The 12,117-nt window shown below is 34.8% G+C and overlaps 1 protein-coding gene across 6 annotated transcripts in view; it reads right to left on the minus strand.

Moving 5' to 3' along the window:
* Akt3 (AKT serine/threonine kinase 3) overlaps positions 1-12,117 on the minus strand; it is a 227,704-nt gene that overhangs the window by 113,980 nt on the left and 101,607 nt on the right. For 5 of the 6 annotated variants that reach the window (XM_075989265.1, XM_075989261.1, XM_075989263.1 and 2 more), the window contains one exon: positions 4,703-4,828. The exons of the other annotated variant lie outside the window; for it this stretch is intronic. In XM_075989265.1, the coding sequence (XP_075845380.1) occupies positions 4,703-4,828 (126 nt within the window). The remainder of the gene's footprint in view (positions 1-4,702; positions 4,829-12,117) is intronic. 6 annotated transcript variants of the gene reach the window in all.

Below are 12,117 nucleotides of genomic sequence, written 5' to 3' on the forward strand. Positions count from 1 at the left end.
TCTTTCCAGAAAAATCATTACAATTCTTATGTTTGAACCTACATATTTGAATCTAGTATGTTCAAATACCTACATACTTACTATGTAGATTCAAATATAAGAATAAAATCAGCAGAACTAGATATGAACTGAGAGTGTGGTAAAGATATGAAGGAAAAGAAAAGAAGGGGAACAGATCCAGGTTTCTGCTCCAGCAGAGGCAGAACTGAAACACTGAATAACTAGGGGAAAAATAGAGAACCATCTTGAGAACAGTCTAGGACAAGTGAAGGCTATAAAACATCTATGGTGACAATAACTTAATAGTGAAATTAAGTGAAATGTGACAACATAATTCTCAGGAGAGCAGCTTGGTCTGAATACATGAAAAAGTGGGAATAAGGTGGACAGTTTGTAACTACAAGTTCAGGAAAAATGTGATCAAGTCCTGAGCCAGAGGTTTCTTAAATACTATATACTTTACTGTACGCAAATTATCCACAATGCAAAGGAAAACACAAGGACACAGAGAAACCACACAACACAGAGGAAAAGACGATCTCAAATCTTGGTCAGCAGATAAAATGTAGTCTCTATGCCAATCTAGAAAACAAATTAAAACTGAAAATTAAGTTTAAGCTTAATGAGGGGTTTTTACCTCGGTATTTAAGGAAAAAGTAAAGCAAGAAAGTCACGTTCCATGTTCTCATGCCCATCCCATTTCCCCTGAACAAGTCATTAACCTAGTAAAGACTTGCTGAGTCTCCTGTGCAGCAGGTCTTAGCTCCTCCTCTAACAAGTACCATTCCTATTCCTAGGGAAATATCCTCATCTATGCAGTTCTCAACACACAGGCCTTGCTCAGGTCTCCCCAACCTATTACCATTACTATAATCCATATTCTCAGTCATATTTCCCCATGATTATCTACCTCTTCATTAATCCACATGCCTTGAATTCCATCGCTGGGGATGCCGAGGGAAGAAGATCTCTGTCAGTATGAAGTCAGCCTAGCCTACATAGAAAGTTCCAGACCAATCAGGGCTGTACAGTGAAACTTTAGTGGGGGACCCAAAACACAAAAACATACAAGTCTTCTTTGAGTCTTAGTTTCTAAAGTCTAGACAAAAATCAATGCTGAAAAAAATGTATGTGTATGCTTTTCTTTTATAGAGTTTATAGAGTCCTTAGCTATGAACTCAATATAGGAAGAAAAAATGTTTACTCTCCTCCCCCCGTTAGAAATGAGGTAACCACTGAAGAAATCAGCAGCAGTGGTTTCGATGAGATAGAGAAGCAGTCAGATACAGCAGTTAAGAAGTAGAATTAGGGGATGGAGAGGTGATTCAGTCGTTAAAATCACTGGCTGTTCCTCCTCAGTTCAATTCCCATCAACACATGGTGGCTCACAGTTGCCTAGAGTGATCTGATGCCTTCTTCTGGCATGCAGGTGTACATGCAGATAGAGCACTCAAATGCATAAAAAGAAATCCTTAAAGAAAAAAAATGGAATCACTGAGAATAGAAGGATTTTGAGAATTTTTTTTCATATACTAGGGAACTAAACCCAGTCTTTTTGTTTGTTCATTTATTTGTTTTTCAAGAGAGGGTGTCTCTTCGTTACAGTTCTAGCTGTCCTGAAACTCACTTTGTAGACCAGGCTGGCCTCTAATTCAGAGATCCACCTGCCTCTGCCTCCGAGGCGCTAGGGTTAAAGGTGTACATAACCAACACCAGGCTCAAACCCAGGGTCTTATGTATGCTAAACATGTACTCTACTACTGAGATATACCCCTAGCCTAGGCAATGTTATGAAGAAGGGATGAAAATTAGATATAAGATTGGAGAGAAAAAAAATTAAATCTTTCAAGTTTTTTAAAAAATTTTTTTCAAATGAGTAAAAAGCCTGTTTCTGTGAAACTGTACTTAAGTCCACATATATGTACATATTAGCACTTGTGTGTGCACATATATGTGACGGCCAGACTGCTTTTGAGGTAATCCACCACTAAACCTAGAGTGCACTGATTAGGCTGGTTGACCAAGCCACTGGAGACTTAGAATAAAGGCATGCTCTGCTGCACCTGTTTTAGAGGGTGGCTGGGCCCTCATTTCAAACTCAGGCACTCATTTCAGCACAGAAAGCCGATAAATCAACTGACCCATCTCCCAAGCCAGCTCATGAAGGAACATTTTTAATTAGTAAAAGAATAGGGGACTCCAATTGTAGCTATCAACGGAAAATATAGTATTTCTAATATATCTGAGAAATACTAAGCTAGTCAAATTCTTTTAAATTTTAAAATTTATTTTTACTTATGTTCATATGTGTCCGCCTGCTTATCCAAATGTGTTCCCCATGCATGAAGGTGCGCATGGAGGCCAGAAGAGGGTGTCAGATCCCCTGGAATCAGAGTTTCAGATGGCTGTGAGCCATAGTCAACAAGTACTATTAACTGTTGAGCCATCTCTCCAGCCTCTTTGAGAACAATACTGCAATGTAGGCCAAGGCAAGTAAAGAACTATCAGCCAAAGAAAATAGGGTGTGCAGGGTTTTTTCCTGAACAATGTCTCAAAAAAAATTGTCACTCTCTGCCTTTAATACCTCCTCCTTTGTTTGAATTAGTTTTTATTTACTTAATCTTCATGGGCCTGCTCAAACTCTACCTTACAAAGTCCAGGATGCTGATGAGGGAAGTGTTCCGATCAGAGTTTAAAAAAATGACTGGAGAGAGAGAGGGAAAGGAGTGGGGGCAGGGGGAAAGGAGTGGGGGGAGGGAGAGGAAAATGGGAGGCAGGGAGGAGGCAGAAATTTTTTCAATAAAAATAAAATAAATACTTTTAAATGCAAAAAAATAAATAGATCTGCTTCTAAACACACTCGGGGCATGTGCCAAAGTTGAAATTAGGACCTTTTCTTTCATTCATGTCCTTTCAATTAAGGTATTACTTCCTTAATTATGTATATAATTTAAGGTTACCGTAAAGCCTTACAAATTAAAAAAATTAAATGATGGAGTCATAGTAAGATCTAAGGTAATAATTCTGAAAATTTGGGGTTCAACTACAACTTTACCTGTGAAAGTCAAGTACCAACAAGTATTTGGTTGTGCAAGTAAAAATTACAGATGTCAACCGCTATTTATTCTGTGGAAAAGCTGTCAGTCACTAAATAGGATCTCTTTCCACAGTACACATTCATTTCAGCCTCTGCCAGTGGAAGTGTGAGAGCAGATGTTGGCAGACTGTGACATACAGTATGTCTTTAAAACTTGTTGGGGTGTGAAATTTCATAAGGTCAAAAAATGCTGCATTTTGATCAGCAGATAGAGATTTTTCTGCACTTTCAGAAATTATTTCAGACAAACCAATAGAACTGCTCGTAAAATAAATAAACTATTTAGGCAGTACATGGAAACTGCTTAAAAGATTAATTTCTATCACCTTAATAAACAACTGTTCAACCAAAATACCTTTAGACTGAAAATACATATCTTAAAACAACTTAAAAACTCAAAAGATACTGTTCAAATTGTCAAAATGATTTAAAATAATTTCTTTCTTAGTAGAGCAATTAATATATAATGAACATGCTTTGATGCTGAAAAGGCTGTTTTCCTTAATACACACATGTACAAGCACATACAAAAATGTGCGTGTATAATTTATATCATGACAGGGAGCTTTCATTTCAAAAATAAAAAAAAATCCACAAGAAAATTTCCTGACATGAATGAAGAGGGTTTCAAATTAGTTCTCAGGGAGGATCTGGGAGACATATGCAAGAGGGCAATGGGCATGATCAAAACATGTTGCATATAAAAAACTTTCAGATAAAAAACCTGGAATAATAAAGTTAGTATTCTACAATTATTTGTAATTCCATACTCTTTTAGGTTTATTTTTAAAACTGAAAATAAAGTTTGAAGTTCCTATAAGGTAAAATTAATTTTGTAATACTTAAATGTTTTATAAGATTTTCTTTATAAGATTTATAAGGTCTATAATTATGTTTATAAACTTCAGTTTTACCTCCAATTTTTTCAACTATATCTAACAGATAAAATCCAATTAAAACAGAGTACAGGAAATTGTCTAGTTAAAATTTTTATCTCTACCTAGTTCTTACATACTCAAATTTGAACTTAAAAAATGCTCTATCTAAATTAGCACAGCAAGATCCTTTTATTGGATCAGTAAGTATAAGAGCTTGGTCATAACATAAAAATAAGTATAAAAATAATCAATGTTAATATTATCACAGTCATTTTGTTAGCTATTAATAAGAAATACAACTATAACTAAAAATATAAAATAATTTTAGAAAATGATTTCTAATAGAAAACATTTATATAATCAATCAACCAACCAAACACTGCGACGGAATTCTGGAGGAAATGTAGTAAATAGCATAAGATATTAGGCCCAATTTTACAGTTCCTTATGTTTATTTTATAATGAAAAACATAAGACACATAGTTGGGCAATTATATTTTTCATATTCAAACTCTAAATATAAAAATAATAAAACTATATTGCACTGCATAAGATTGAAGTCTCTATCTTAAAAGAGCTGAAAATTCTTGCAGAGTTTATAATTTCTTTGGAATTAAATGTAAACCTAAACTTTTGTACTGGTTTTTCAGATACATTAACACATATGACACATAAAGCCATGCAAATAAATGAACCCAAGATGAATTAACAATTGTTATATACTTACTTGCTACAGAAAAGTTGTTGAGGGGATAAGGTAAGTCCACATCTTGAGGTTTCTCTTTATAGCCTATGAATGAACCATCTGTCTTCAAAAGGAAATATCTTGGCCTCCAATTTTTTATATATTCTCCTACATGAAGAAAGCATACATTAATGCCAAAAAATGAAGTCACTTTTGTGTAACAAGTAAATTATGATATAACATGTCCTGAGGCCTTCAAAATTTTAGTGAGGCAATTTTTCAACTTGACTTACAAAAGAAAGTCTATAATTAAGATTCAATAAAAACCAAAACAGTTAGTTGTTTTTAATAATTTAATACTTTGATTACTCATCTGCACCATTTCTCCTTCAGAAAATCATTCACCTGAAGACACATTTTGTTCATTTTTTTACTTTATCAGACAGATGTTATAGCATATTTTCAGCCATTTTAAAAAGCACTGGTGAATAACCCACAATATATTTATGAATTTCAGGGGAAAACACATTATAATCACAGTGTAAAATGCATGTTCCATCTTCATGACCAATAATAATACTTTTCGTTTTTCAAAAAAGGGGGAAGAGTAATTCCTTTTAATTTTTAAGACAGAATCTCACTGCTATATAGACCAAGTTGCTTCAAACTCTCAATTTTCTTGCCTCAGCCTCCAGGGTACAGGATGATTATAGGGTGTATTTCCATGATAAATATTAACCTTAACTTCCTCTACTAGGAAAATAACCTTTTCACACATGCGACGAACAAGTCACAAAAATGAAAGAACATGAATTAATAAAGCTCAAAACCACATCAAACTTACATATAGAAACATACAGTCGTTACAGAGCATAACTAATAGTAGATGAATGTACACTTACTAGATGTACATATTCGCTCCTACCTATCCACCAAAATATGCTCAAATTTGAAACAGCAGAGGTGATTCCATGACACCTTAACAACTTAATAGGAAACCAGGGACAGCAGTTCACACTTGTCTTAACACTTGAGGAAGCTGAAGCAGGAGTATCAACATAAATTCCAGACCTTCCTGAGCTACAAAGCAAGACTGGGTGGTGGTGCGGGGGGGGGAGGGGGGAGAGGGGGAGTGAATGAGTAAGGAAAGAAAAGGGGGGAAGAGGAAGAAGAAAAAGCAGAGGAGAGGGTTACAGAGGCAGAGGTAAAATGGATCTCAGTGAATTCAAAGTCAGCCTGGTCTACAAAGAGAGTTCCAGGACAAACAGGGCTACATAGTGAGATCCTGTCTCAAAAACAAAATAAAACCAACTCATTACATTTAATGTAACATATATACATTAAAAACCTATTTTATGAGCCAGTGTGGTGTCATGTACATGTAATCCCAGCACTAGGACCACAAGTTTAAAGCTACATCCTGTCTTTTAGTAAGAAGAATAGCACTGTATAGCTTTTTTTAAAAAAACTTATCTCTTAAATACAACTTTACTGGAATTATTTTCTACTAATGCATTCAATCTATTAAAGTATGTTGTTATGGTTGAAACGTAAGAAGAAAATAAAATCAGGTAACTGAAAAAGGAAGACTATTCATACAGCTATGGGCACTGCTAGGATTACAAGTGTATGCCCCCATGCTGGCTCAGAAAATAGTAGTATTGGGTACTACACTGGAATGCAAAATAAGGGATTGTTTCTAAAATATTAATGGTGATGTGAAATTTGCAACTTTATCAATAAGTGAATTCCCCTTTACTCAGATTTCACCTTGAATAACTCTTATATACTGTACAAAATTTTAAAAATATACATTAATCATAAAAAGATTGGTTTACTGACTTCAGCAGTTCAGCTTTCATAGTTGAAACACCTTATATAGTTAGTTGTATTTGTTAACACTAACTGAAAGAGATTTTTAAAAAAATCTCTTTTTAAAGTACTGGGAAGATTCAAAGCTCATGATAGTGGACATATTTTCAAAATTCTAATCTTTGTTCTTGGAGCTCATTTTTATTATTCTAACAAAAACTGCCAGTATTTCTTTCTTGCAGTGATATACTCTAGAACCCCCTACTTAATAACACTTGACTGGTAGTCACATTAAATAAATGAGAGATACATATATTTGACACATGTATACAGGTAGATAAAAAAGTTTCAACACATGCATACACAAACACACACATACCTGATGCCCTCTCCACTTTTACTATAAAAAATAAAAGTTCTATTCTTAGCAACTACATAATTTAAATTTATAAAATCAAAGTACCTAAATTCACAATTCCTATTAAAAGACATAAAGCAGTTCCTTTGTTGACTGCCCTCATTATTTGATTCTTACATATTTAGTTATGCATTCCTATATAATTTTACATTATAAGGTGTTAAATCCCCAATTAATGATGCAGCATTTAGGTTCCAAAGGCTATTGCTAGCAAGAACAGATTTATGCTAAAGCAATATGTCTATCAAGCTGAATAGCAAGTGATAATTTCATAATCATACCAAAGATAAAATAAAACAAATACATTTGAAAAATATTGAAAGATCAGATCATAAAACAGAATCATTTCTTTGCATGCAAAACTGAACTGAGAGACTTATATGGAAATATAAAACTTTAAAAAATCAAAATTTTATTTCTAAACCTAAATTTACATGTTCAGATGATATTTTTTTAAAAAACACAAATATCTTTATCTTTTAAATTAAGGTATCTTTAGAATTTAAAAAATCTGATGTGACTTACAGTAGGTCTTATAGCTATCAAAAGTTTTGTGAACAATGAATCTATTATACATTCTTTACGAAAAATGCATTATATCCAGTCAGGGATAAACTTAAGTATACCAAAGAAAAAAATGGAAAAGAAAAAAATATCTCTTCCACTAACAAAGTATGCAGTATTCTTCAAAATATTTTATTAATAGCTTTAATTGATTCACATAATCAGCAACTGAGCTAGCCACTAAACTAAAAGTTAGTGTCAATTTTCAATCAAGATTCCTAATTTGCTTTCTGTTTTCCTGTCATTTTCTATCTAAAATAAGAATGAACTTGCAGTATCTTTATTCAGTCGCTTACTTAGTTCTAGGTGCTGAGAACACAAGTTGGAACCCATCCCCTACCACCAAAGAGAAAGAAAAAAACTCTAACTTCACGGACCTTAGTCAGTATTCCACCAGATTTCAGTATGCCTTATAAACGCCTGGAGAAGGGTGATAAATATTTTCTGGGAGGCAGAGTAGGGAACAAAAAAATCTCTTTTACAGGTTCCCACAAAAGTTCTGAAGAAAAATTCGTATTTCAGCATGGTGTATTGATCTTTTTAAATACACCTTTTCTAGTTCCAAGAACGATTCCAAGAAGATCGATTCTTACAGAGAACACAAACTCAACAAACATGAGTAAATTTAAAAAAAAAAAGCCACTTTGTAAGGCCCAATATAGAGGAAAAGATTCCTAGCCTGAAACAATGGCACTATTTTGGTAAAAGTATTCCTATAGCCTAAGAATTCCCAACTGGGTCTTTTCTAGCTGATCTTGGAAAAATAACTGGATACCTCTGTCACTACTGCAGATTTTTCAGCAATGAGAGTTAAGATAAAGAAGGTACCACAAGACTGCTCAAATGAAGTAGAAACAAAACATCCAAGATTTTAAGGAGCTATATGCCTAGAACAAAAGAACTATTTCTGTAATCAATCCTAAATATAAGCTGCTAACAACCAGCCATAAGGCTTTTGTTCGTAGGCTGTGGGTGTGGGTGCGCGCACGAATACGTGCATGCGTGCATATGATCAGAGTGTACATGAAGGCCAGCAAGAGAGACGGCTAAATCCTTCTGTCTCTGCAACCCTAATACTGGGATTGTAGGTCTGAACCACTGCACCCAGCTCTTAACATGGATGCTGAGGATCTGAGCTCAAGTCCTTTTGTTTATATATCAAGTACTGTACAGACTAAGCCATCTTCCCAGTGCCCATTTATTATTATTATTATTATTATTATTATTTTGGTTTTTCAAGATAGGGTTTCTCAAACTTACAGAGATCCGCCTGCCTCTGCCTCCCTGAGTGTTGGGATTAAAGACGTGTGCCACCACTACCCAGATCCATAATCTTATTTTTAAAGATAATACTTGCATTTAAACTCATGCTCAATACATCAAACCCAAATTATCTTTCTTTTGTATTTATGCTCATAAATTTCAACTAATTTAGGAGACAGCTTCTTTATGACTGAAACAAAATTTCAAAAAAAAAAAACAAGAAATTTTTCTAGGGTCACTCACTAATAAGCATTCAAATTTTAGAGGAACTCTCCTGATATGCCTTCAATTAACACTGTAAGAAGAAAGGGATAAAATTTTCAGCCCAACCTTTTCCTAACTTCTTATCTACTAGACCATGTGCTGCTGCTTCTTGCTTACCCTCTCTGACTACAGGTTCTATCTACTTTGAAATCCATTGTTACCAACCCACAGTCAGGCTTTGCCTATTGTCAGATACGATCTCTGTTACACGTCCTTAGCTAATTTTGTCATTATGTGGTTAGCATACAAATCTAGATCATACAGTCTACCACATAGCTAATCCCTGCCCCTGTGTGTATAATGTGTATATATATAGTCTATTGCCCCTAGGATTAAAATGAACAAAACATAAGATTACATCAAGACCAAGAAGAAATGGTGCAATTGAAAGCCAGGATAAATAAATAAACATTACTGGTGATCAATGAAATTGTACTATTTTACAGTGTGCATTTTTAATTAATTAGAAGTGACTTTAAAAATGATTAAAAGCATATTATTGAAAAATATACCAATACCCATCAAGTTGTTATCAAGTCAAGTATATTATATATAATTATGGAAAAAAAATTTTTTGGTTTTTCAAGACAGGGTTTCTCTGTAGCTTTGGAACCTGTCCTGGAACTAGCTCTTGTAGACCAGGCTGGCCTTGAACTCACAGAGATCCGCCTGCCTCTGCCCCCCAAGTGCTGGGTGAAAGTGTGCACAACCACTGCCCGGCTATGGCAATTTTTTTGCACAACCAACTGCCAAGATTTGTTTATACCAAAAGCAGCATGACTACATAAGTAATGAATTTTACTATACATTATTAGGGCAACAGGATTTCTCAGCTTTATTATCAATATTATGCTACAACTCCATGTGTGGTCTTCCAATTTCCCAAAAAGGATTCTGTTGTTTTGGGGTTTGTAATGAGCTAAATGATAGCTTTACAAAAGAGGTATAAATCCTGATCTGTGGAACTTGTAAATATTACCTTGTATAGCAGAGGAAAGCATCGTCTCATTTTCAAAGAGGAGGGTAAAGATTTTTAGAACAGCTTCTCCTGGATTATCTGGGGGAGCCCCATATCAAATTTAAAATGTTTGACAGAAGAGTAAACATGACATATGGAGCAAAGGAGGAGACAGGTGATCATAGGAAAAGGACAGATGATTCGGCATAAGATTCCAGGAACTAGAAGAAGAACAGATTTTCTCCTAAAGCCTTTGAAGGAAAAAGACCCCTGCTCATTGTCTTGTTTTCTATGCTCTGGTCTCCATGACTGTGACAAAAATTTCTGTTGTTATAATGAGGTCATAAATACATGATTCTGTCTTAATGTTAGGTTGTATTGAAGAACTTGACAATAGCTCTAGGCTATGAGAAGCAGAAAGTCAGATGCAAGAAGAAAGATGTGCCAGTGGAGAACACTATATAAATACTCATATATAGGAAACCTATCCTCAAGTCTATTCTAATATGAACTAGGCTAATAAGATATAATAATAACTAATTAAAATAATTGTGACATTGTTAAAAAATATAGACATAATCCAGCCCAAATATTTGATATGATTATGGCTCTATTTTTTTCACAAATCTCATAAAACAACCATTTAGAATTATACAAAAATAATCATATTAAAAATATTCTACTTATAACATTGGATGTTCTAAGATGGGATATGAATTTATTTCATATTTTCCCCACAGAAATCAATGACCCTAATTACTAACCTTAAATTATTAAAATATACGTATGATATATTGCTGCTTAGGACTCCAGTGGTCACTCCTATTAGATGTATCAAAAATTAAAAAGGTTATCAATGATGAGATACTCATCAATCTGATTACAGGATAAGGCCAGTTCAGGTACCGACTCTCCACTATTGTTTAGGGTCTTAGCTGGGTTCACCCTTGTGAATTCCTGGGAATTACCCAAGTGTCAAGTTTCTTGCTAGTCTCTTGATAACTGATAACTACTTTAATAGTCACCACACAAACTTCATTCAGCAACTGATGGAAGCAGGCACAGAGATCCACTGGGCCTAGCTCCCAGAATACACTCAAAGAGAGGGGGGAGCCATAATATGAGCAAAGGGGTCAAGACTATGATGGGGATATCCACAGAAACAGCTGACCTGAGCTAGTAGGAGCTCACAGACTCTGGACTGACAGCTGGGGAACCTGCAAAGGCCCAAACCAGGCCCACTGATTGTGGGTGACAGTTCTGTTGCTGGGGAAGTCTGTGGGGGCTACTGGCAGTGAGACCAGGATTTATTCCTAGCGCTTGAACTGGTTTTTTGAGCCCATTCTCTTTGGAAGGATACTTTGCTCAGCCTAGATGGGGAGAGGGAGGCTTGATTCTGCCTCAAAGTGATGTGCCAGACTTTGTTGACTCCCATGAGAGAAGCCTTACCCTCTTTGAGGAGTAAATGGGGGGGGTTGGAAAATGGCGGGGAGCAGGAGGGAAAGTAGAGGGAATTGGGATTAGTACATGAAATGAGAAAAGACTGCTTTAAATAAATAACAAAAACAAACAAACAATAAAAGCTAATCAAACTTCTCAAGTTAGGCTTTAGGAATTTTTTTTTAATATCTACTCTATTTCATCATTCTCTCAGTGGCCAGGCATACTGGCACATAACTGTAATTTACACGCTAGAGGCCGAGGCCGGATTGCATGCATATTTGAGGTCATTCTGAGTTACACAGTAAAACTGTCTTCAAAGAGAAAAAAAACTAAGGAAAAACTGTAATGTAATGGTTTGGAGCAAGACTCTGGGAGCACACAACTTAGATGTAAATTGTGATCATGCTACTGCTTAGCAAAGAGAATTTACCCTTTCCACATCTCAACTGGAAAAGGAAAATCAACATTGTACCTACTCAAATTATGTAAGGACATAATATAGAAACTCTTAAAATATTTCTTGTCATAGATTAGGTATTAGATTTTGTCACTAAATAGAATCATTGCTAACTGATTCATAATTAGCAATGTACTTATTTAGGTATATTCACTTAATCATAAAACATTAATAAGTATATATCATCAACAAAAGTCTTTCAAACTAGTGACAGGTATATAAATATTTTTAATATTTCTTTGTATTATTTTAATCCATATGTGGGGCGGGTATACGTA

The sequence above is a fragment of the Microtus pennsylvanicus genome, chromosome 10, assembly GCF_037038515.1.
Source record: "Microtus pennsylvanicus isolate mMicPen1 chromosome 10, mMicPen1.hap1, whole genome shotgun sequence".
Taxonomy (NCBI): Eukaryota; Metazoa; Chordata; class Mammalia; order Rodentia; family Cricetidae; genus Microtus; species Microtus pennsylvanicus.